The sequence below is a fragment of the Heptranchias perlo genome, chromosome 1 (assembly GCF_035084215.1).
Source record: "Heptranchias perlo isolate sHepPer1 chromosome 1, sHepPer1.hap1, whole genome shotgun sequence".
Taxonomy (NCBI): Eukaryota; Metazoa; Chordata; class Chondrichthyes; order Hexanchiformes; family Hexanchidae; genus Heptranchias; species Heptranchias perlo.
In genome coordinates this window covers 144,914,005-144,941,396 of record NC_090325.1, presented here as the reverse complement: position 1 = coordinate 144,941,396, position 27,392 = coordinate 144,914,005, and the positions used below count along the sequence as shown (strand labels likewise).

At 42.1% G+C, this 27,392-nt stretch overlaps 1 protein-coding gene across 1 annotated transcript in view; it reads right to left on the bottom strand.

The window, feature by feature from the left end:
• The window catches only part of ttc29 (tetratricopeptide repeat domain 29), a 413,904-nt gene that overhangs the window by 298,913 nt on the left and 87,599 nt on the right, over nucleotides 1–27,392 (bottom strand). Inside the window, exons 4-5 of the mRNA XM_067968048.1 lie at nucleotides 17,486–17,709; nucleotides 15,489–15,674 (exon numbers count right to left, since the gene is read on the bottom strand). Coding sequence (XP_067824149.1) covers nucleotides 15,489–15,674; nucleotides 17,486–17,709 — 410 coding nt within the window. The remainder of the gene's footprint in view (nucleotides 1–15,488; nucleotides 15,675–17,485; nucleotides 17,710–27,392) is intronic.

Sequence of the window (27,392 nt, the reverse complement as noted above, 5' to 3'; positions counted from 1 at the left end):
GAAGATAATCGTCACTCAGGGTTTCACTGATTTCACTGGGATTATTAGTCTGTTTTCCAACAGGTCAATTGGCATGCAGAACTAGTGTCCAGTACTAGAAGCATGCCTGGAAGGTGCACAGATGATGGTGCTGTCTCTTAGGACAACAGCACTCTTCCCACCCCTCTCTGATGCCTGCACAAATGGAAGAAAGGAGGCAGGCCCAGGTTGTCCATTCAGCAGCACAAGAGGTGCAGCCTGCATAAAGTCCATCTCAAGACTTAGCTGCCATGAGACGAGGGCCACCAGGTGACTGGTTGCTATATATCAATAGAAGCCTCAGCACACAGCCATGATTCTTGAGACCCTAGTCAGACTATATAGCAGATCAATCCAGTTACCTGGAGTGTGCCTTCAACATGCCATTGGTGAGCTTAATTATGACACGGGTGACTGAACAGGCCTCACAGTAATGATGCTCAGCTTGCTTTGTGGGAAACAACACAGGTGTCATCAATCACGGTTGCAGAGGATAGCCGTGATCCCCAAGTAGCCTCCTAGAGACTTCCCTTTTAAGTTGGAAGAATCCTAACACACTGGATGGGCTTACAATGAATGCATTGTGAAAGTTGTCAAGGAAGTGAGCATTCTCTTCTATGATGTGGTGCGGCTTGTCACAAACGAGCTACGTATTGAGAAAGCAGAGTCCTTTTTTGTTGACAGAGTTGGTAGCACTGATCAAGAAAGCACGTAAGGCCATATGTGTACAGTCTATGACTCCTCGGACCTTCGGGAATCCTGCCATTAAGTAAAATTGCACTGTCCTGGCAGGCTGGCAGTGGTTGTCCATAGAGAAGTGAATGCAATGGTTTTCTCCAGCAAAAAATGCCTCGGTGTCCTTCTTCATGCATCTGTGCACAGCTGATTGGCTAATGCTAATGACATTATGAGTAGCAGCCTGGAATGACTCCATAGAATAAAAGTTCAGGGTGAATTTGACCTTTTCAACCCCTGGCAGTGCAACGCCTGAGGTGGAAGTGGGCAATAGGTTTGATTTGGCATAACTCATTGATGACTTTATTTGTAAAACACAATGTCCGAAAGAACTATTTTTGTGATCACTGGAGGTAAGAGCACCTCCATCTCTACATTCTGGCACAGGAGCACTGGTAGATGGATGCCATGCACCTCCGGTATTACCTGATCAGTCTAGTATTGCTCTGTGGCTCTCCTCTTCTTCCTCTAAAAAACAAATATACAGGGGTATTCCCAATGGGAAATCTATTGTGCACTTTGTGCGTATGAGGAGAAGGGGTAAATGACAACTTTGCAATAAAAGGTACAAAGTAGATGATAAAGCAGTTGTCACCAGCAAAATAAAATCAGCAAAAGCATTTGAATAATAAGCCTTGGAAAGGACCTGCTGGACTGATTAAATTCACTTCTGCTTTTTCTCTAACACTTTACAACTCTAGATACCAATATTATATGGGTGAAACTTGAGTGGGTGCAACTGTGCAAGTAATGAAGCAAAATGGAATGGATGATATCAGCACAATGGGTGCTTCCATCATCTACCGGAAATGACAGTGGAAAATGGGATAGCTGCAAAAATGGGCAGGGATCTGGTCCTCGCCCCATTTCCGGCCCCTGCCCACCCGGCCACTGTCTCAAAATTGGTATAGTACAAAAAATCCAGCCTACTATTCTTTCTGCATTTCTCTTTCTCTCTCTCTCACTTTCACTTCCCTTTGGGTGTACCTGAAGTTCAGGATGTACAAGGGTAAGGGGAGAGGTAGTTGCTGGAGCCAAGTTACTGGCTAAGTTTGTTATTTTTTCCTGAATTGTTTAACTTTTATGTGGTTATTATGTTAGAACTTTTATTTTTAGGGATTTACTACTGGATCTCACATAAAGTTGCTCACGGTGAGCCTGAGGATATGGTAGATCTTTCTGAGAAATGTGTTTAGAAACAATAAAGTAAATGGATATTGGTAAAATTCTTAATTGATTCCTGAGCAAATCAGTATAAGTATGACATTTTTTTTGTGCTGCAGACACATTGGGGAGGAAATTGGACCATTTTGCAGGTGCAGAACAGGAGCAAAAAGCATTCATTTCATGGGGATATGTCCCATGCCTGAACGGCGCCTGAAGTACGTCCGACATCATATTGACTTAGGCGATACATAGGAATCCCTGGTAACTGCTTGAAACAGGAACGCCTGTTACTCTTGACTTCAGAGCAATACTGCGGGCCGCTGCCGGCCTGCGTTCACCCCCTCCCCTTCTCCCTCCTCTCACCTACCCGATGGCTGCTGTTAGCATCACAGCTGGCCCAAAGTAGTATCCTCGAAATTGGCGAGCTGCATCGGGTTGCCCGATTGCCACTCAAAGTTCGTTGGAATTATATTGATGAGGCCTGAGGTCTAATTTCAGACGAGCCGTGTGTTTGCACTGACCATTTCATGCCCACAAACAGGTCATAACAAATTTTTCCTCCTTTTAAAATGGTTGCAGAGCTCCTGTGGCATTGCTCACTAAGAATTAGAGGCCATACTGTTACAAAAGGAAGCTGAGCTGTGGGAATGGGACTGAGGAAGATAAACAAATCGCAGCCTCTTAATCAAAGACAACCTATTGCTTGGTACATAATTTTTCATGTTAAAGTTATCTCAAATAATGTTCAAAATCATTGTTTTGATGTTTTTACATGTAAAAAAACTCAGCGTCAGATATTCCTCTTTGCAGCGGGTTAGCAGCAGGACAGGACTTCCACCCACTCCTCAAACCCAGACGTAACTCCAACCCATTTTCCTGGGTTGGGATTAATTAGGTATACTAGATGGGCTCCAGTGGACCCCACCACAGCAACAGAGGCAGTGATGCAGCAGCGATTCAACTGCTGCACCAGAAGACCTCTTGAAGAAAATGTAAAAGCCCCGAAGATGAAAACAGTTGCAGTGTTTGTGGGCGTTGGCCGAGACTGAGGCCTTACAATGCTAAGTAAAAGAGCCAAATTAGAGGGTGAGAAGACCACTAAAAAGCCCTCTCCCTCCATCCTAAAGCTTTGGACCTTACTGCTGCTACCCCAGGGACTACTGCCAGGCTTCTCCTGGGGCTCCAAAGGAGTAATGGAAACAGAGATGAATGGTAGGAAAAGCCACCAGGAATACAGACCCCACCTCCTTGCCAGTATTTGCATGCAGGGGGTGGCGAAGAGGTAACCAATGGCTGTCCCAGTGGGGGGAGGGAAATTAAGGTCAGGGCATAAGGATCGTGATAAGTCTTGCTGCCGATTTTGGCCCATTTTCCTCCACTATTAGGTGAGATTGTAGAGGACAATCCAGCCCTCACGTTGCCTTCACTACCATAATTTTGATGGCTGTTAGTATTGCTGGTCCTTTACCATCTATGAGGGGAGGGGTGGGGCTTACAAACAGTAAGATCTTACAAGCTCTGTGAATGGCTAGTCTCACTGTCAATCATTAAAAATTCCTGGTGTGTTTGCCACCTCTTGAAGCTCCAAAATGTGATGGTTTGAAACAAGCACAGAAAATACTGGCTCGCATACTGCCATGCATCTCAGCAAGAGGGCGGGTGTACATAGGAGGCAAAGGTCCGCATCTCTGTGAGAAAAATAATTTACAGAAACCCAAGAGGCCATTGAAACAATGCTGAGGCAATAGAATAGTGAAAAACAAGTAAAAGTCAAGGGACAGTAGAGATAGTTGCTAAAGAAACCACATACTAAGACCTGGTAACAGTAAAAGGCTACTTAGCAATAGACATCGCAGCATCCATGTTCAAGGCTAATGTGGAACAAACCGATTATGCAGCAGAGATAAGGAATAAGGTAGCCATACTAACATAGTAGAACCATCCTTGGTGGTTTTTGACAGAGTCAGCAAAATGGAATGGTTTACAAACAGTAGATAAGTTCAGAGGTGCCTACATGCAGAACAACGCAGCCAAATAGTATAAAGATAGGGCATGCTCCCTCCCAAAAGTTACAGCTCTTAGAGGGGACGGTTGGAAGTCCATTGCCACAGGTAGTGCTCGAAGGTCAAGTCTGATCACCCTGAATTCAAGGACAGATCAGGTGGCATTGATTGCTTGTCATTTAATGTAATCTGTAGACTGGATACTGTAGCGAGTCAATCTATTAAAAGCTTGCTATTTTATAAACACTCGCGCTAGAATTAAGCGGAAGTTACTGTTAACAACCCATAGTTGCGACAGTAACAGGGAAGATTCACTAGTTCATTAGACTCAAAAGGGTGGCAGCCTCACTTGCATTCTGAAACTAAAATAAAGAATAGGTTTGAGATGATTGATATGGTCCTCAGCCAATTGGGCAGAACTAAGTCAAAAAAACAGATAACAATGCTCAATTCAATAATTGAAGTTTCAATGAGTACTCAAAACTAAGTCCCAGGTTCTCCTGGAATTTCCGACACTGTACAGGCAACTGTATGAGTAAGAGTAAGCATTTCACTCTGAATTGTTTATTGTCACGGGTACTTAAGAATGTTACTTACTTGGATGTTATTTCAAGTAGCTACAAATATTTTGAGCAATTCTATTGGCCAATTTCTACTACTTTCCGGTCAGGATTGATAGCTTTGAAATAAAAATGGGCAATTTGGTTGCTCAGTTTTTTATGCTTTCTTGTTCATCACCTTCAAATCCTTCCAGGGTCTTGCCCCTCCCTACTTCTATGATCTTCTCCAAACACAGTATAATCTTCTGACACTAGACTATTTCTTGCTCCCACTCCCTGCTCTCCAACATCAATAGCTGCTCTTTGAGCCACTTTACCGACTCCTTTTGGAGTCTTCACCCTCTGCACCTCTCTTCTTGCTTTCATAAGCCTCCTAACGACCCTTTTCTTCAATGGTGCCTTCAGCCCCACTAACTGCTCCTTTCCTTTCTTCCCATCTGCTCAGTGTCCACTGTCCTATAAAGTGCTCTAAGAAATCTCTTTGTACGTGAGCAGCACTGTAGAGATGTAAGTTGTTGTTGTTGTCTTTCATTAGTACCTACTAACTGAATCAATCTGCTTTTGATTCATTCCCATTTAGGGAATTAGATAGTTGATTGGTAATAGGTAAGTACTCATTTTAACTAATTGCCAACTTTTGTACTCTGGTCTGTGATGCATTCAGGTGTGATCCCGAGATACAATACCCTGATTTGTGATACCTTTGAGTTGCGTTGCCTTTGAAAAATGTGGAACAATAGACAGGCTAGTGTTTAAATATGTAGGTAGATAGTTGTCGAGCAGATCAGGAACTGTTATGGAGGCGGTATACTGCAAAAAAATGTTGGTAGAATGTGATTAGTCATTTTTATGACTGAACCAATCAGAAATTACTTTTGAGTTTTGATTTTAGGATCTCATTGACTGAAGGGAAATTGGTCTCTGATTCTGCATTCTAATTGATTGAAGAGACTCTGCAATTTATCACACAAATAAAAATCTTTTAATAATACAATAATCTGAGACAAAATTAACAGTTGCTTAGATAATTGTGGATTAATAAAGGAAAGCCAGCATGGATTTGTTAAAAGCAAATTGTGTTTAACTAACTTGATTGAGTTTTTTGATAAGGTAACAGAGAGGGTTGATGATGTTGTGTATATGGACTTTCAAAAGGTGTTTGATAAAGTGCCACATAATAGGCTTGTCAGCAAAATTGAAGCCCATGAAATAAAACGGGCAGTGGCAGCATGGATATGAAATTGGCTAAGTGACAGGAAACAGAGAGTAGTGGTGAACCGTTATTTTTCAGACTGGAGGAGGGTATACAGTGGTGTTCCCAGGGGTCGGTACTAGGACCACTGCATTGATATATATTAATGACTTGGACTTGGGTATACAGGGCACAATTTCAAAATGTGCAGATGACACAAAACTTGGAAGTGTAGTAAATAGAGAGGAGGATAGTAATAAACTTCAGCAGGACATAGACAGACTGGTGGAATGGGCGGACACATGGCAGATGAAACTTAAAACAGAGAAGTGCGAAGTGATACATTTTGGCAGGAAGAACGAGAAATGGCAATATAAACTAAATGGTACAATTCTAAACGGGGTGCAGGAACAGAGAGACCTGCGGGTATATGTGCACAAATCTTTGAAGGTGGCAGGACAAGTTGAGAAAGCGGTTAAAAACGCATACAGGATCCTGCGCTTTAAATAGAGGCGTAGAGTACAAAAGCAAGGGAGTTATGTTGAACCTTTATAAAACACTGGTTCGGCCACAACTGGAGTATTGTGTCCAATTCTGGGCACCGCACTTTAGGAAGGATGTGAAGACCTTAGAGAGGGTGCAGAAAAGATTTACTAGAATGGTTTCAGGGATGAGGGACTTCGGTTATGTGGATAAAATGGAGAAGCTGGGGTTGTTCTCCTTAGAACAGAGAAGGTTGAAAGGAGATTTGATAGAAGTGTTCAAAATTATGAAGGGTTTAGATAAAGTAAATAAAGAGAAACTGTTCCCATTGGCAGAATGAGAACCAGAGGACACAGATTTAAGGTGATTGGCAAAAAAATCAAAGGCGACATGAGGAATAATGTTTTTATGTAGTGAGTAGTTATGATCTGGAACGTGCTGCCTGAAAGGGTGGTGGAAGCAGATTCAATCGTGGCTTTCAAAAAGGAATTGGATCAATACTTGAAGGGAAAAAATTTGCAGGGCTACGGGGAAAGAGCGGGGGAATGGGACTAACTGGATTGCTCTTACAAAGAGCCAGCATGGGCTCAATGGGTCGAATGGCCTTCTTCTGTGCTGTATGAGGGAGCACGGAGTAGCAGCTATCGACGGAGTCTGATTTCGACAGTCTATAATTGGGAATTTGGTGAGTGAGGGGATTCGGTGTAGTAGGGGGTGAGGTGAATTTACTTAGACAGCAAAGAAGAGTGTACCAAGAGCGGGTCACAGCAACAACAAAACCAAACTGCAGTGTGACGTCACAGGTAAGGCAGGTAGGTGGTTGGTGGTCAGTATCTCTTCTGTTTTCTTCTTTCTTAGGACTGTGTGTTAAGTAACTTATAGCATAAAACTAAATTTTAAAAAAAAACTAAACTTAATTTAATAAATTAAACAAGGCCAGTACTTGGTTCAACCTAAAAATAATTTGATTGGCATTGTAGTAATCAATTAAATAAATAAAATAGTTATAACTGGGCAGGAGATGTGTTGCAGCTGCAATATGTGGGAGCTACTGGACAGTTTTGTCCAGGGCAACTACATCTGCAGTAAGTGTCTGCAGCTCGAGGAACTTTGACTCTGAGTTGAGGAGCTGGAGTCCAAGCTGCAGACATTGCGAGGCATCAGGGAGGGAGAAAGTTACCTGGACACTTTGAACCAGGAGGCAGTCACGCCCCTTAGACTAAATACTGTAGAATTGGCATGTGGTCAGGAACAGGAGGGTGTGACTGCGAGTGAGGCAGGTACGGGGATCCAGGAGGTAGCATTGCAGGAGCCTCAGCCTCTGCACTTGTCCAACAGATACGAGGCTCTTGCAGCCCTTGTGGACGAGTGCAGGGACTGCAGGAAGGATGAGCAAACTGGCCACGGCACCGTGGTTCAGGGGGCCATTCAAGTGGGAGGAGTAAATAGGAATATGGTTGTAGTATGTGACAGTATAGTTAGAGGGATAGATACTGTTCTCTGCAGCCAAGACCGATAGTCCCGAAGGTTGTGTAGCCGACCCGGTGCCAGGGTTAAGGACATCTCCTCAGGGCTGGAGAGAAACTTGGAATGGAAGGGAGAGGATCCAGTTGTCGTGGTCCACGTAGGTACCAACGACATAGGTAGGACTAAGAAAAAGGTTCTGCTGAGGGAGTTTGAGCAGCTAGGGACTAAATTAAAAACAGAACCACAAAGGTGATAATCTCCGGATTATTACCTGAGCCACGAGCAAATTGGCACAGGGTAAATCAGATCAGGGAGATGAAAGCGTGGCTGGCTCAAAGATTGGTGTGGGAGAAGTGGGTTTCGATTCATGGGGCACTGGCACCAGTACTGTGGAAAGAGGGAGCGGTTCCGTTGGGACGGGCTTCACCTGAACCATGCTGGGACCAGTGTTCTGGCAAACCGAATACCTAGGGCGGTAGAGAAGGCTTTAAACTAAATAGAGGGGGGGGAGGGCTAAGATGGGGCGAAGTTTAGATTGATAAAGAGAAAATACAAGGAAGTAGTACAGGAAAGTGATGGGGGTAATGACAAACAGAGTGTGTCAGGAAGGGACAGAGCGTACAAACATAAGAGTGCACTAGCAAATGGGGCCGGGGTAGGAAATAATGGTAAAAAGACAAAATGAAAGGTTCTTTATCTGAATGCGCGCAGCATTCGTAATAAGGTAGATGAATTGATGGCACAAATAGAAACAAATGGGTATGATCTCGTGGCCATTACTGAGACGTGGTTGCAAGGTGACCAAGGTTGGGAGCTAAATATTCAGAGTTATTTAACATTTCAGAAGGATAGGAAAAAAGGTGAAGGTGGTGGGGTAGTTCTGTTACTAAAGGATGAAATTGGTATAGTAGTGAGAAATGATCTTGGCTCAGAAGATCAGGATGTCGAATTAATTTGGGTGGAGGTAAGAAATAGCAAGGGAAAGAAATCACTGGTGGGAGTAGTATATAGGCCCCCTAATAGTAGCTACACTGTAGGGCAAAATATTAATCAGGAAATAAGGGGGGGCTTATAAAAAAGGTAATGCAATAATCATGGGTGATTTTTAACTTTCGCATAGATTCGACAAATCAAATTGGCAAAAATAGCCCTGAGGAGGAGTTCATAGAGTGTATTAGGGACTGTTTCTTAGACCAATATGTCGGGGAACCAACCAGGGAACAGGCCATTTTGGATCTGGTAATGGGTAACAAAACAGGATTAATTAATGATCTCAAAGTGAAGGATCCCTTGGGAAGCAGTGATCATAACATGATAGAATTTCACATCCAGTTTGAGAGCGAGGATCTTGGGTCTGAAACTACTGTATTAAACTTAAATAAGGGCAATTATAAAGGAATGAGGGCGGAATTGGCTAAAGTGGACTGGGTAAACAGATTAGATGGTATGATGGTGGATAAGCAGTGGCAAACATTTAAAAAGATATTTTATGACTCACAACAAAAATATATCCCTGTGAGGAGGAAAGACTCCATAAAAAGGGTGAACCAACCATGGCTAACTAAGGAAGTCAAGGATGGTATCAGATTAAAAGAAAAAGCATACAACATGGCAAAGATTACTGGTAAGCCCGAAGATTGGGAAAACTTTAAAAACCAGCAAAGGATGACTAAAAGAATAATAAAGAGGGAGAAAACAAATTATGAGAGCAAACTAGCAAGAAATATAAAAACTGACAGTAAAAGCTTCTACAAGTATATAAAAAGGAAGAGGGTAGCTAAAGTAAACATTACATAAGAACATAAGAAATTGGAGCAGGAGTAGGCCAATCGGCCCCTCGAGCCTGCTCCGCCATTCAATAAGATCATGGCTGATCTGATCCCAACCACAAATCTAAAGAACACAAGAAGTCGGAGCAGGACCCGGCCACATAGCCCCTGGGCCCTCTCCGCCACCCACAGGGCATTAACCGATCCGAACTCAGCTTCATGTCCAATTTCCTGCCCGCTCCCCATAACCCCTAATTCCCTTTACTTCTAGGAAACTGTCTATTTCTGTTTTAAATTTATCTAATGATGTAGCTTCCACAGCTTCCTGGGGCAGCAAATTCCACAGACCTACCACCCTCTGAGTGAAGAAGTTTCTCCTCATCTCAGTTTTGAAAGAGCAGCCCCTTATTCTAAGATTATGCCCCCTAGTTCTAGTTTCACCCATCTTTGGGAACATCCTTACTGCATCCACCCGATCAAGACCCTTCACAATCTTATATGTTTCAATAAGATCGCCTCTCATTCTTCTGAACTCCAATGAGTAGAGTCCCAATCTACTCAACCTCTCCTCATATGTCCGCCCCCTCATCCCCGGGATTAACCGAGTGAACCTTCTTTGTACTGCCTCGAGAGCAAGTATGTCTTTTCTTAAGTATGGAGACCAAAACTGTATGCAGTATTCCAGGTGCGGTCTCACCAATACCTTATATAACTGCAGCAATACCTCCTTGTTTTTATATTCTATCCCCCTAGCAATAAAAGCCAACATTCCGTTGGCTTTCTTGATCACCTGCTGCACCTGCATACCAACTTTTTGATTTTCTTGCACTAGGACCCCCAGATCCCTTTGTACTGCAGTACTTTCCAGTCTCTCGCCATTAAGAAAATAACTTGCTCTCTGATTTTTCCTGCCAAAGTGCATAACCTCACATTTTCCAATATTATATTGCATCTGCCAAATCTCCGCCCACTCACCCAGCCTGTCTATATCCCCTTGCAGGTTTTTTATGTCCTCCTCACTCTCTACTTTCCCTCCCATCTTTGTATCATCTGCAAATTTTGATATGTTGCACTCGGTCCCCTCCACCAAATCGTTAATATAGATTGTAAAGAGTTGGGGACCCAGCACCGACCCCTGTGGAACACCACTGGTTACTGGTTGCCAGTCCGAAAATGAACCATTTATCCCAACTCTCTGCTTCCTGTTTGATAACCAATCCTCCACCCATGCCAGAATATTACCCCCAATCCCGTGATTTTTTATCTTAAGTAATAATCTTTTATGTGGCACCTTGTCGAATGCCTTCTGGAAGTCTAAATACACTACGTCCACTGGTTCCCCTTTATCCACCCTATACGTTATATCCTCGAAGAACTCAAGCAAATTTGTCAGACATGACTTCCCCTTCATAAAGCCATGCTGACTTTGTCCTATTAAATTATGCTTATCTAAATGTTCCGTTACTGTCTCCTTAATAATAGACTCCAAAATTTTACCCACCACAGATGTTAAGCTAACTGGCCTATAATTTCCAGCCTTCTGCCTACTACCCTTTTTAAATAACGGTGTTACATTAGCAGTTTTCCAATCTGCCGGGACCTCTCCTGAGTCCAGGGAATTTTGGAAAACTATCACCAAAGCATCCACAATCCCTACTGCCACTTCCCTCAAGACCCTAGGATGGAAGCCATCAGGTCCAGGGGATTTATCCGCCTTGAGTCCCATTATTTTACTGAGTACCATCTCTTGAGTGATTTTAATCGTATTTAGCTCCTCCCCCCCGAGAGTCCCCTGTTTGTCCAGTGTTGGGATATTCTTAGTGTCCTCTACTGTAAAGACTGAAACAAAATATTTGTTCAGCATTTTTGCCATCTCCATGTTTCCCACCATTAATTTCCCGGTCTCATCCTCTAAGGGACCTATGTTTGCCTTAGCCACCCTTTTTCTTTTTATATAACTATAGAAACTCTTGCTATCTGTTTTTATATTTTTTGCTAATTTCTTTTCATAATCTAACTTCCCTTTCTTAATCAATCCTTTAGTTACTTTTTGCTGTCTTTTGAAGAATTCCCAATCTTCTATCCTCCCACTAAGTTTGGCTACCTTATATGTCCTTGTTTTTAGTCGGATACTATCCTTGATTTCTTTACTTAGCCACGGGTGGCTGTCATTTCTTTTACACCCTTTTTTCCTCAGTGGAATATATTTATTTTGAAAGTTGTAAAATAACTCCCTAAATGAACACCACTGCTCATGTACCGTCTTACCCTTTAATCTATTTTCCCAGTCCACTTTAATCAATTCCGCTCTCATACCATCATAGTCTCCTTTATTCAAGCTCAGTACGCTTGTTTGAGAATCAACCTTCTCACCCTCTAATTGGATATGGAATTCAACCATGTTGTGGTCGCTCGTTCCAAGGGGATCCTTAACTAGGACATTATTAATTAATCCTGACTCATTACACAGGACCAGGTCCAAGGTTGCCTGCCCCCTTGTAGGATCAGTTACATACTGCTCAAGAAATCCATCCCTGATGCACTCAATGAACTCGTCCTCAAGGCTGCTCTGCCCAATTTGATTTGTCCAGTTAATATGATAATTAAAATCCCCCATAATTATGGCTGTTCCCTTATTACATGCCCCGACTATCTCCTGATTAATACTTCTTCCAGCAGAGTTGCAACTATTAGGAGGCCTATATACTACGCCCACTAATGTTTTTTTTCCCTTATTATTCCTTATCTCCACCCAAACTGTTTCATTATCTTGATGCTTTGTCCCAATATCATTTCTCTGTATTACAGTGATTCCTTCCTTTATTAACATAGCCACCCCACCTCCCCTTCCTTCCTGCCTGTCCTTCCTGATTGTTAAATACCCTGGCATATTTAATTCCCAGTCGTTGTCACCCTGCAGCCATGTTTCTGTAATGGCCACAAGATCATACCCATACGTAGTTATTTGTGCCGTTAACTCGTCCATTTTATTACGAATGCTACGTGCATTCAGATAAAGAACTTTCAAATCTGTTTTGTGACGCTTAGTTCCTGCTTTTTCCTTTTTTAACACTTTACCTATTACTCCATACCTTCTGTCCCTTCCTGTTACGCTTTCCTCTCTCTCCCTGCTCAGGTTCCCAAACCCCTGCCACTTTAGTTTAAACCCTCCCCAACAGCACTAGCAAACACTCCTCCTAGGACAGCGGTCCCGGCCCTGCCCAGGTGCAGACCGTCCGGTTTGTACTGGTCCCACCTCCCCCAGAACCGTTTCCAGTGTCCCAGGAATTTGAATCCCTCCCCCTTGCACCATTCCTCTAGCCACGTATTCATTTGAAATATCCTCCTATTTCTACTCTGACTAGCACGTGGCACTGGCAGCAATCCTGAGATTACTACCTTTGAGGTCCTATTTTTTAATTTACCTCCTAACTCCCTATATTCTGCTTTTAGGACCTCATCCCCTTTTTTACCTATATCGTTGGTGCCTATGTGCACCACGACAGCTGGCTGTTCGCCCTCCCCCTCCAAAATGTTCTGTAGCCGCTCCGAGACATCCTTGATCCTTGCACCAGGGAGGCAACACACCATCCTGGAGTCTCGGTTGCGGCCGCAGAAACGCCTGTCTATTCCCCTTACAATTGAGTCCCCTATCACTATAGCTCTGCCACTCTTTTTCCTCCCAGCCTGTGCAGCAGAGCTACCCGTGGTGCCAGGAAGTTGGCTGGGGAAATAATAATGGAAAACAAGGAAATGGCAGAGGAATTGAACAGATATTTTGTATCTGTCTTCACAGTAGAAGACACTAATAACATACCAGTAATAGTAGAAAACAAAGGGGCAAAGGGGAGGGAGGAACTAAAAACAATCACTATCACTAGAGAAAAAGTACTAGGTAAACGAATGGGTCTAAAGGCTGACAAGTCCCCTGGACCTGATAGCTTGCATCTGAGGGTCTTAAAGGAAGTGGCTACAGAGATAGTGGATGCATTGGTTGTAATCTTCCAGAATTCACTAGATTCTGGAAAGGTCCCAGCGGATTGGAAAACCGCAAACGTAAAACCCCTATTCAAGAAGGGAGTGAGACAGAAAGCAGGTAACTATAGACCAGTTAGCCTAACATCTGTCATTAGGAAAATGCTAGAATCTATTATTAAGGAAGTAGTAGCAGGACATTTGGAGACTCACAATACAATCAAGGAGAGTCAACATGGTTTTATGAAGGGGAAATCATGTCTGACAAATTTATTAGAGTTCTTTGAGGAAGTAACTGGCAGGGTGGATAAAGGGGAACCAATGGATGCAGTATATTTGGATTTCCAAAAGGCATTCGATAAGGTGCCACATATAAGATTACTGCACAAGATAAGAGCTCATGGTGTTGGGGGTAATATACTGGCATGGATAGAGGATTGGCTAACTAACAGAAAACAAAGAATCGGGATAAAAGGGTCATTTTCAAAATGGCAATCTGTAACTAGTGGGGTGCCGCAGGGATCAGTGCTAGGGCCTCAACTATTTACAACATATATCAATGACTTGGATGAAGGAACAGAGTGTTTTGTGGCCAAATTTACTGATGATACAAAGATAGGTGGAAAAGCAAGTTGCGATGAGGTCACAAAGTGTCTGCAAAGGGATATTGACAGGTTAAGCGAATGGGCAAAAATTTGGCAGATGGAATATAATGTGGGAAAATGTGAAGTCATCCACTTTGGGAGGAAAAATAAAAAAGCAAAATATTATTTGAATGGAGAAATACTACAAAATGCTGCGGTACAGAGGGATCTGGGTGTCCTCGTACATGAAACACAAAAAGTCAACATACAGGTGCAGCAGGTAATCCGAAAGGCAAACGGAATATTGGACTTTATTTCTAGGGGAATGGAATATAAAAGCAGGGAAGTCATGCTACAACTGTACAGGGTGCTGGTGAGACCGTACCTGGAGTACTGCGTACAGTTCTGGTGCCCTTATTTAAGGAAGGACATACTTGCATTGGAGGCAGTTCAGAGAAGGTTCAATAGGTTGATTCCGGGTATGGAAGGGTTGTCACATGAGGAAAGATTGAACAGGTTGGGTCTATACTCATTGGAGTTCCGAAGAATGAGAGGAGATCTTATTGAAACATACAAGATTCTGAGGGGACTCAATAGGGTAGATGCTGAGAGGATGTTACCCCTCGTGGGGGAATCTAAAACTAGGGGGCATAGTCTCAGAATAAGGGGTTGCCCGTTTAAGACGGAAATGAGAAGGAATTTCTTCTCCCAGAGGGTCGTGAATCTTTGGAATTCTTTACCCCAAAAAGTTGTGGAGGCTGAGTCATTGAATACATTCAAGGCTGAGTTAGACAATTTTTTGATCAGCAAGGGAGACAAAGGATATGGGGAAAAGGCGGGGAAAAGCCGGGAAAGTGGAGTTGAGGTAAAAATCAGATCAGCCATGATCTCATTGAATGGCGGAGCAGGCTCGAGGGGCAGATTGGCCTACTCCTGCTCCTATCTCTTATGGTCTTAGGGTCTCTTATTAACCATTCTATGATTCCCTGTTGATTATTATAATTTTTTAAAAAATAGATCTGCAGGCGATAATAAAATCTAGCTTGCTTCGCCTTGAACTACAACAATCCACTTACGTTGTAGAACCCCTCCCCCTTTATATGAACACCTTCTCAACAATTGTTGCCTAAATATCTGACGGATAAGAGTATGAGGTCATGTATTTAATCTAATTATTTAGTATCAGAAACAGTATTTGGTTACTGTAAAGTGTTGTTGTAAATATTTTGCACTAAAATGAGATATGACAAGGTTAGTTTTGCTATACACAAAGAACAATAAATGGAAAAAGGGTTTCCTGTTTCTACAAATTTCAAGAAATCTGCTTTAAAATACTCAGCGTGAGGAGTCTAAAAAATGTTTAGATCAAATCACTGATAGATAACTGGTGCATGTTGAAAACTAGTAAGAATAAACACTACTCAGTGTCAGTTTTTTGTATAACTTTGCCTCCAAAGTGGAAATTGCAATACATATCACAATGTTTTCTGATTTCTCCAGACTTATATCACATAACCTAAGTAGATCTGATTTACCTTTCTCCTCATAGGCCGTGCCCATGTTTGCATTTGCTTCTGCTTCTTTCTGTCCCCCAGTTGGTATGATCATTTCAGTGGTGGTGAGGCACGATTGAAAGAAGTGATCTGAAAGCAGTTTGTCCCCTACTGTTTTAAAGTAACATGCCAGTGAAAGTTGATTATTATAGACTTCCTCAAATAGTCCTTAAGAAAGAATGGAAAGTAACATTTTGTCAGAAATGTCTATGGCAAGTACATTAGAAGTACACTCTTATTCATATAAAAGGTGGCTCACCACCTTCTCAAGGGCAATTAGGGATGGGCAATAAATGCTGGCCTTGCCAGCAATGCCCACATCCCATTAATGAATAAACAAAAACTATGTTGCAATATCAGGAAAAGCACGTGAGAATTGTTCATATTGAGTCCTTTTTACTAAAAATTGACTAATAGATTTCAATGTCTATTATGTTAATAAAGTGAAGCACAGGTAACATTAATCATGGTATCACTAAAATTCAACTTTTCAAATATAAATTCAATTTGCTCTGATTGCTATAGTGGAATTGTAACCTTCAGTTTTTTGATTGTTTTGTAAATGTCAGCAATTATAAAGCTTTCTACACATCAAATAATGTCAATAAATCACAGATGTAATTGTTATTATTATGTTTTACTATCATGGGCTGGTATTTGCTGAAAAATAACGGCGTATGAACACTGCACAAGGTTATTAATGTGCAAATCGGCCAGCAACTTGTGGCAAGGAAGAGATACCCCATGAATTGCAAATCGTCATAAGTTGCTGGACAATTTGCGTCGCTTGGCCACTAGCTTCGCGAAAATGGCATTTCGCCCTTAACCTCCCCATGAGTTTCATGAAGTTGCTGCATTTGCACATTAATTGCTCATTAAACGCACCACAGAATGCTAAGTCTAGTAATTAGTAGCGTAAGTACCCTTTTAACAACGTGATAATTGTTAATGACTGCCAATCAACCTCACTGGCCCAGAAAGTGAACAATTCTAAGTGTGGAGTCTTATTCCTTCAGGTAGTGAATTGTTGTTGGAGATTTTAAAAATGTAAAATTTAAAATTTTAAAGATTGTTTTCTTACTTTTCCTTTCTGTCTCTTTTTTCTCTCTCTTAATCCATTGTTTCTTTCCCTCTCTTTATTTCTCGTTCTGCTTGGACATTGAATTCACCCACTCTAATTCACCCTCCTTCTCAGTCCTTCCTCTGTTTATTTCTCAATCCTTAAATCTCATTGGTAAGGAGATGCATTGTTGGTCCCGTCATTCACTAAGGTCCCAGATGCCCTGTTATCAGCGCGCACTTCCAGCAACTTACAGAGCAAAATATTTTTGAGCTGAAGGGTGCAGGAAAATGCACCCACTAACTAAGCGGGCACACCGTGTGATGCTCTGCTCCAACAAATTCTGGGCCCATGTGTTTTTGTGTTAATTACTTCTTAGAAATTAACAAAGGGATGTATTTGCATGCTCATCAGTAAGTTCACTTCCCTCCTTCCTGCACCCTGACACAAATGCAAAAAAGTCACTTTTCACATTCTTAGATTGTTTCTCATTATATCAGTTCACAGTTAACATGAAATAACATCATTGCAACTATAACTTTAATATTTTCTTGCTTAATACACATGTTCAGACAGCTACTGCCACATATCTGATGCTATGCATATATAAACTGCAAGCTGAATAACTCATAAATATGAAATAAAAAAGATCTCCCAGAAGCTTTCAGAGATATGACCTCTTTCCATTTTCATTCATGTTATTAATGATACAGAATGGAAGTCATGTAAATGGGGAGGTAAAATGTCCATATCTCAAAAACATATTCAGGTATCCTGCATTATATCATATTTACGAGCTTTGTGGATGAAGCTTTTATGTGCAAATTTTCAGAAATGTAGTAAATTGTTACCTGAAACCATTTTCATCCCCCTTCAGGCAAGCACTGCTGCTGTCAATACCTGTGACTCCTCCATTTACCTGCTCTGTGAGCTCCCTCAGCTCTGATCAGGAAATACTGAAGATGATCCAGCTTATCGTGCTGCTTGTCCAGTGGTTTTTCCATCCATATGTCTGACCCAGGCCCTGCAGCCTCCCTTAAGGCATTCCAATTCAGGATCAGAGTGGTGAACTCTGAAAAGGATTTGTGATAACCCTGCCGCAGCATGTCTAAGCAGATGTTGTGTTTGTATGAATTCCTGTAACTGGAATAGGAAAAGGAGAATTATGTTCAAAGGTTTCTTCACATGAACTGTAATAGCTTTGTTTTTTTACTTTTGCACTAATTACAGAAAATTATAATTCACTTTAGGTTGCTATTATATTCCAATTACTGGTTTGACACTGGTAGGTGTGGATTGCAATGCACACCTTACAGTTCACAGTTATACTGCGGGCTGCATGCCGCCTGGTTTTCTGCTAAGCTCAGGCAGGAGACACCTCCCCACTTGGCACATTTTTAATGTTTTGAGAATTATACTACACTCAGTACAAAGTCAGAAAGGTGTGTAATTGGCCAGTGTCCAGTGTTAGGGAGGAGAGATATTTTGCAACAATATAACCAATTACCACTAACACATCACATTGTACCAATGCATGCAGAAGCTGATACTCAAAAACTATCTCTTCTATCTTTAACAGAAATATATTTTGATTATAGTACAATGCATTGCTTTTACTAAAACTTGGTCAAAAAGGTAGGTTTTAAGGAGCAGCTTGAGGGAGGAGAGAGAGGTGGAGAGACAGAGATGTTTATGGAGGGAATTCCAGAGCTCAGGGCCTAGACAGCTCAAGGCACAGCCAGTAATAATGGAACGATGAAAATTGGGGATGTGCAAGAAGCCAGATTTGGAGGAGCTCAGAGATCTCGGAGGGGGGCTGGAAGAGATTACAGAGATAGAAGGGGCGAGGCCATGGAGGGATTTGAACATGAGGAGAATTTTAAAATCAAGGTGTTGCCAGACCAGGAGCCAATGTAGGTCAGGGAACACAGGGGTGATAGGTGAACGGGACTTACCCCGGAACCAGCACATTACACTTGATTTTCCAACCCGAAGGGCAAGCTTGGTGCCCAAAATGTACCTCTAGTTGCTAGCCCACCCATTCAAATGAGGTGACCTGTCATTAACCCTGCAAACTCTTGCAGGGTCAGCACCAGATGTGATCTTTGCATAATTGGTGGTCTGTGGGTTTTCTGGGCAAAATATTTTTCCTCATCCTAATTTTAGTTTATCTTTCAAAAAAAATACAAGTTGAATTTTGAACATAGGGAGCCTATAATTATCTCAGCTGTTGACAATAAAAAAATGTAAATAATCTAATTCCTGATATGTGAGACAGAGAGAGAAAAACAGAGGAAACTAGACAGTTGGACTGTTTTTTTCTCATCTTAATTTGATTTATTTTCTTTAAAAAAACAAGTTAATTGAATTTTGAAGACGAACAAAGCCATTATGAAGGACAGGAAGTGAAGAGAGGGGAAGGGACAGGTTGAAGAAGGGCCATTTGGCCTCTCATCACTTATCTTTGGGGCGGAGAGAGTGGATGTGATGTGGAATGGATGGACCATTAAGGATGAGGTGAGTGACTGCAGAGTGAGGGGAAGGATAAAACATACTAGTTGAGTGGGTAGTTCAAAGGGGAAGAGGTAGGGATAGCATTGGGAATGAGTAGTGGTCATGATGGGAGAGAGGGAGTGGTAGGAAGGGGAAAGGATAGTGGGAGGCAAAGTGTTAGGGGACACAATGAGAGCAATGGGATGGGGGAAGCTTGAGTGATGGGGAGGGAATAGGATAGGAGCAGCTGAGGGCCACATTTTTCCCTGCATACCACACCAGAAATTACAGCCTTCAGCGGTCAATGGCTCTTTTCCCCACTGCACTATTCCACGCCACCCAAAAGGAAAGAAGAGCAAGAGAAAAGAAACAGAAAAGGAAAGAGAGAGAAACAAAAAGAGATAAGATTTTTAAAAAATGTTTTCAAAAGGCCATTGAGTCAACGGTCTGCGGCCGGAGTTCAATCGGGAGGTCCGGCCAGCCTCTGGACCTGAAGAAGGTAAGTCTGTTGTTGGGGGGGGGGGCTTGATGTCTGAAGGGGGGCAGCCAGAATGGCAGCGGCCCAGGCTGGATTTGTGGAGCCTGGAGGAGCACTCCAACTCCTGTAGGTCCAGAGAACTTACCTTAGGGATGCTCTTCGGCCATGCTGCCAGCTGATACTGGTTGGAGCATGTACTGGCCGCATGCTCCAGTCAGTTCAGTCCAGAAATGGGAATATGGGGTTCTATTGATGTCATAGGTCCCAGCTTTCCATTTTAAATGGGTCTTCTGCCCGACTCCAGGGTGGCGCTCCAACTGCCCAGCGGTAATCCATGGTGAACAATGGTGCTCACCATTTTCGGGATGCTACTGGCCCATTTCCGCTGGGCAGAAGGTCTGAAAATTCAGTGCTGTGTGTCTAAGGTGCAAAAAGGATATATTTATGTTGTGCTATATATGTTAGTGGATAAGTGTTAACAACAAATTCTGGTATTACTACTATAAATCTGTTGTACTATTTGAGGTATGGCTTCCTATCTACTTATTTTATTGTAGGGCTGCCCTCCTTAAGTTTTTACCTGATTGGATCACTATACCCACAGCATTCTTGGCTGAGGATAGAGCGGTTTTCTCTTTTTCTATGATTATCTCACATTTGTAATGGCTTCACTGCCCTGGCTAGAAGATTTTTTTTATTCATTCATGGGATGTGGGTGTCACTGGCAAGGCCAGCATTTATTGCCCATCCCTAATTGCCCTTGAGACGGTGGTGGTGAGCCGCCTTCTTGAATCGCTGCGATCCGTGTGGTGAAGGTTCTCCCACAGTGCTGTTAGGTAGGAAGTTCCAGGATTTTAACCCAGCGACGACGAAGGAATGGCGATATATTTCCAAGTCGAGATGGTGCGTGACTTGGAGGGGAACGTGCAGGTGGTGTTGTTCCCATGTGCCTGCTGCCCTTGTCTTTCTAGATGGTAGAGGTGGCAGGTTAGTTGGTAAGTATGGTAAGTTTGGTAAGTTGGTTAGCTGGTAAGTATAAGATATTTACAGGTATTTTCACACCCTGTGGATTTTGTACCTCTTTCCTTATTTTGGGATCACCCCAATAATCTGCCCTCAGTGGCCTTTTGCCGATTTTGTGTCAGCCTTGGCTCAGTGGTAGCATTCTGGTCTCTAAGTCAGAAGGTTGTGGGTTCAGAGACTTGAGCACATAATCCAGGCTGATACTTCAGGGTAGTACTGAGGAAGTACTGCACTGTCGTAGATGATATCTTTTTGATGAGACTGTTTACCCTCTCAGTTGGCCATAAAAGATCCCATGGCACTATTCAAAGAACAGCAGGGGAGTACTCCTCAGTATACTGGCCAACATTTATCCCTCAACCAATACCACTAAAAAATGAACTGCTCATTTAATGTCACATTTACTTTCATCACAACAATGACTATACTTCAAAAGTACTTAATTGGCTGTGAAGCAGTTTGGGATATTGCAGAAGATGCCATGTAAATGCAAGTTCTTTCTTTATTTCTATTGTTTACTGGAATGAAACAGTAATATGGTTCAATCCTTTTCTTTTTGCAACATCACTATCCCCTAAAAGGTGGTGACTTTTTCATTATCTCCAGGTCTGCCATTTTCTTTAGTGCTTGTGCTCACTCTTTGAATCTTTGGACCAGTACTGACCCTGGAGTCCTTCCTAACCAGTTCAGCTAATGACAGTAAATTAATTTCACATTTCTATTTGATTTCACTTTCCATGGAGCCGGTGAGTTCACCTTGATATCATGAGATGGCGGAAGCTAATTTGAATCCTGTTATCTCAAATGAGGACTGAAAACAATTTGTCAAGCCATTCCCAGGATATCTACTTGCAACCGCCTGTGGAAGGATTGGTTAAAAATTCTTTATGGAACATAATGCGATCCAGCTCAGTTACATTGCTGGCAACCTTGTTGGCATCCTCTCCTACATTTTCAATCCACCTCAGAAGCTTGCCTCCTATTCCATGCCTTGCTAATTGTGAACAAATTACTTTTGTGGCATAGTGTCAAATGCCTTGCTGAAATCTAAATGCATTGTATCTACAGAATTTTCATTGTCAATGAGGACTATCATTTCCTCAAAGAACTTCAGTAAATTTGCTAGGCAAGACTCCTCTCAAATCTATGCTGGCTCTCTTACCATATCATACCCATCTAGGTGTTTCATTATCCCCTCTTTCAGAACACCTTCTAATATTTTACCCACAACAGAAGAAGTCAGGCTCACTGGCCTGTGATTCCTGGGTCATCCTTATGCCCCTTTTCAAAGATTGGTGTTATGTTAGATACTTTCTGATTCTTGGGCATTACTCCCGTTTCTAATGATTCCCTAAATATAATGGCATGGAGGTGACTGATTTCATTAGCCATTTCTTTGAAGTACCTTCATAGAAACATAGAAAATAGGAGCAGGAGTAGGCCGTTCGGCCCTTCGAGCCTGCTCCGCCATTCAATATGATCATGGCTGATCCTCTATCTCAATACCATATTCCTGCTCTCTCTCCATACCCCTTGATGCCTTCTGTGTCCAGAAATCTATCTAGCTCCTTCTTAAATATATTCAGTGACTTGGCCTCCACAGCCTTCTGTGGTAGAGAATTCCACAGGTTCACCACCCTCAGTGAAGAAATTTCTCCTCATCTCAGTCCTAAATGTCCTACCCCATATCCTGAGACTGTGACCCCTCGTTCTAGACCCCCCAGCCAGGTGAAACATCCTCCCTGCATCCAGTCTGCCTAGCCCTGTCAGAATTTTATACGTTTCAATGAGATCATCTCTCATTCTTCTAAACTCGAGTGAATACAGGCCTAGTTGACCCAATCTCTCCTCATACGACGGTCCTGCCATCCCAGGAATCAGTCTGGTGAACCTTCGCTGCACTCCCTCTATGGCAAGCATATCCTTTCTTAGGTAAGGAGACCAAAACTGCACACAATACTCCACGTGTGGTCTCACCAAGGCCCTGTATAACTGCAGTAAGACATCCTTGCTCCTGGACACAAATCCTCTTGCAATGAAGGCCAACATACCATTTGCCTTCCTAACTGCTTGCTGCACATGCATGTTTGCTTTCAGTGACTGGTGTACAAGGACACCCAGATCCCTTTGTACATCAATATTTCCCAACCTATCACCATTTAAATAATACTCTGCCTTTTTGTTTTTCCTTCCGAAGTGGATAACTTCACATTTATCCACATTATATCTGCCATGTATTTGCCCACTCACTCAACTTGTCTAAATCACCTTGAAGCCTCTTTGCATCCTCCTCACAACTCACAATCCCACCTAGTTTTGTGTCGTCAGCAGACTTGGAAATATTACATTTGGGTTCCTTCATCCAAATCATTGATATATATTGTGAATAGCGTGACTTCGTATGAAGTCCAACCAGTCTGGTGTCTTATCTTCCTTTAACTTTCTCAGCCTGTCAGTGAGTGCCTTATCAGAAATTTTTATTTCTTTTAGTGCTTCCTCCATTCCCCCACAGAAATTCAATTTCTTTGCTGGGAACACTACCCAAGGTCTCTTCTATGAACAGAAAAGAATCAAACTCGGATATTCTCATCAGTATGATAGCTTTCCAACAAACAAAATAGTTATGACGAGGCTTGTTACTGAGTCTGGGCAATGAGATTAAAAACACAGCAGCTCGTCACCCATGGGGGAGCTGGTGTCTATTTTCAGGCATCAACTCCCCACATGAAGTGGAGCTGAAGTGTGAGGCCTTAATAGCACTCCAGACACACAGCACACAATTTATTTTTCCTCCAGGGTGGCCTCTTTCCTTCCCACAGGGCCACCCTTCTTTCTCCAACATTGCTTCTTTGGCCTCCAATGGCCCATCAGCACAAGGGGTCACTGTATCCCAACTGGTTTTACTTGCCAAAAAAGGCTGTGGAATGAGGGAAACCAGCATTTCCTCCATTGCTGCCTGCAAAATTTTTCTTTGTGTAGACAAAGTGCACTTTCCAGAGTGATAAAATACACCAAAAAACACCCAGAAGTCAAGCAGCAGCCTGAAATGATAAGCCAGCAACTAACCTTTAAGTACTGCATGATCCCTTTAAATAGTGCTGACGAGGGGGCATTCCTGCCAGTTAGTGTCATGTTGTGCTGTGCAAGTTCAGCGCATGGGGAGTGAAATGCTGGGGCATTCGAAAATCAAAAACGGGTTTGGCAAGGCGTACAGGACCCTAATTTGAATAAATTATTCTGGCCTTTAAATGTTTCCGACGTGTGCTCCTGCAATCAGTGCATTTACCGTATCCAATATTGTGGACGGCGCACATCCGGCCAGAAATGTGTGCGCACTTCCTACCTGCCATACTGGGAGCTTAGTAGGCCACTTAGCGCCCAAAATATCTAGGCCAAATACTGCATGAAATTCTGATGCAACTTACTACTAAATACAATAAACTAATTCTATGGTGAAACAGAAATATGTTGTTTATTTACAATGTTGTTTCTGAGGTGACTGATTTGCAGAGGAGAGATTATGACCTGTGAAATATGATTTATATCCTATTAGTGGATTGACCTCATATAAGCCATATTCCCCAGGTATTTTGTATTTTATAATGTATTTTATTTATAAAATCTGTTGAAAGAAATAAGGTAATGAATTAAATTAAAGGATTAAACAAAAATAGGGTTAACGGTGCACTATATTTTATTGTAGTTCAGTTTCAGTGCAGATGGAGGTAGCTTGCCTGTGATTAGGATAATTTGCGGATTTAGAATGTTTATACATTGAACACTCTATAGTTTTTCAATAGAATAAAAGTGAAAACATCTCCACAAAACAACACATTTTAAAATATTTAATAAAGTATTAAATAAAGTATAAAGTAATAAAGCATAAAATAGGCTGCTTTCATTACAGAAAACAAAGCATTTTAAAAATCAACAGCAAGATAATATGAAATAATATTTTAGCTAGCACAATCACATTTGGATCCAATCAAATCTGGATTCTGCATTCTATTAGGACTTCTGTGTAGATTTACACTCTCAAAGTCTCTTCCCTAAATCCCTTGGCTTGCTACCTCTCTCAACACCTTCAAAGCTTCCTCAAACCTACCTCTTCGACCATAGCTTCAGTCACCTCCCCATATTCTCTTAATATTGCTTGACATATAGTTTGCCTCTGTGAAGCATATTGGAACACTTACTACATTAAAGCCACAATGTGAATGAAAGTTATTTTTGCAGCAGCATAATTTTGTTACAAAAGTGCTATTCCAAAGGTGTCAAATCACACTCTGATTCAGTTACTCCATCTCCGAAATAACTGGCCAAAGTAGGTGGCTAGGTCCTAGACTACTGCCTTCTCAGGGCCACTTTAATAGTTGATGTCAACATCAGATCTAATGTTTAACCATATCCTACCCAATTTCAACTAAATTGTTGTTATTCTGCAGTTTCCTTCTCTTTTGATGTATTTTACAGTTATTATATTTATTTTTAACTCTCTACATTATATTCATTCTAAAGTCAGTGAGTCACTATGTATAATATCAGAAGTCAAATCCAAAGACAGCTTTACTTATATGAATTGCCATATTCCTACATTGTACAAGAAGGAGATTGTAAGGGAGTAATTTTCGGATCTGCACCTGTTCATGACACTTCAATGATCTATGTATAGATCATTGAAGTGTCATGAACAGGTGCAGAAAATAATCAAGAAGGCTAATGGAATGCCGGCCTTTATATCTAGAGGACTACAATACAAGGGGGCAGAAGTTATACTGCAGCTATACAAAACCCTGGTTAGACCACACCTGGAGTACTGTGAGCAGTTCTGGGCACCGTACCTTCGGAAGGACATATTGGCTTTGGAGGGAGTGCAGCGTAGGTTTACTAGAATGATACCCGGACTTCAAGGATTAAGTTACGAGGAGAGATTACACAAACTCTATTCTCTAGAGTTTAGAAGGTTAAGGGGTGATCTGATCGAAGTTTATAAGATATTAAGGGGAACGGATAGGGTGGGTAGAGAGAAACTATTTCCACTGGTTCGGGATTCTAGGAGTAGGGGGCACAGTCTAAAAATTAGAGCCAGACCTTTCAGGAGTGAGATTAGAAAACATTTCTACACACAAAGGGTGGTAGATGTTTGGAACTCTTTTCCGCAAAAGGCAATTGATACTAGCTCAATTGCTAAATTTAAATGTGCTTTTTGGCAACCAAAGGTATTAAGGGATATGGGCCATAGGCAGGTATATGGAGCTAGATCACAGATCAGCCATGATCTTATCAAATGGCGGAGCAGGCACGAGGGGCTGAATGGCCTACTCCTGTTCCTATGTTCCTATGGTGGGAACCTTGTCCACAGGCAGTGCAAATTGAAAAATCATGGGCAGTGCAAACACAATTTTCTGACGTGCTGCCAATGCAGTAGATTTCTCACAACCAGCACAACTCAGAAAATTATCCTCTAAATCTCTATGATCTATTCACATCTTTGTAACCTCTTGTTTAAAATTAATGGCCAGTGGATGCCTGAGAACTTCTGTAGTGGCTTCATAGAATTTTGCTCGATTATCTATCCTTATTCATAATATCACTCTGGAGAGGAATTTCTGGAGAAAGCACAAACTTTCTATTCCCAAGATGCCTCTAGCCTGCAGTTTCAAGAGAGATTGGGTGTAATCCTCTTTGGAGAAATTGGGCACGATTGCAAATGGTGGTGGAGGAGCAGAGCCCAGGTTCTGGAGGATTTCCCTTCTGTCCTCCCCACTTAATGCCATTTCCTAGGGCTTCCATGAGGAAGGATCTGGACAGAGTAGAAAGAGAGAAACTGTTCCCATTGGCAGAAGGGTCAAGAACCGGAGGACATAGATTTAAGGTGATTGGCAAAAGAACCAAAGGTGACATGAGGAAAAACTTTTTTACACAGCAAGTGGTTAGGATCTGGAATGCACTGCCCGAAGGGCAGTGGAGACAGATTCAATGATGGCCTTCAAAAGGGAACTGGATAAGTACTTGAAAGTAAAAAATTTGCAGGGCTATGGGGAAAGGGTGAGGGAGTGGAACTAGCTGGATTGCTCTTGCATAGAGCCGGCGTGGACTCGATGAGCCGAATGGCCTTCTTCTGTGCTATAACCTTTCAAGATGGCGGTAGACCCCAGGAAGGGACAATAACAGCCTTGAGGACCCACCTCCTTCAGTCTGGCCCCAAACACTTAGCTGCTGAAGGCCTAGGTCTTGGCCAAAGCCTTCAGTGGGACTTCGAATCAGATCTTCGAGGCACTTCTGCCTCTTTAAGGTCCCATGCCATCTCTTCTGATGCTGTAGCAGTGTCCTTAATGCAGCACCCTCAATATTCCTCTCTTAGCATGGGCAGGGTCCCTCTTTGTGGCAGGATTCCTACCAGGAGCCCGCCGAACATACAGGATGAACCCCAACCTTGGGAAGTGGATCAGCGTTGAGGTGGGTTTGAAGGGGCAGGTGGAACTCTGCCCCGGAGAGGAGAATCTTGGCATGAGTATAATGGAGAAATTCCAGGAAGTATGCAGGTATCTACTTTCACAAAAGGATTTTATAAAAACTCAGATGAACACAGTTCTTTTTTATGTTATATAATTAGAATCATATACATAGAAATAGTTGTTAGAAATGGGAGAAACATTTGTCCCATTGGTTTTTGTTTCTAAGAGTATTTGCTATGTATTATATTTTGTTTCCCAATTCAAAAAATACCTTATATTAATTGTGTATAAACATTTTTAATATTAACATTGAGAAAGTATACTATGAACACCAGAAATATATCTATGGAGAAAAAAAAGACTTAATAGTCAAG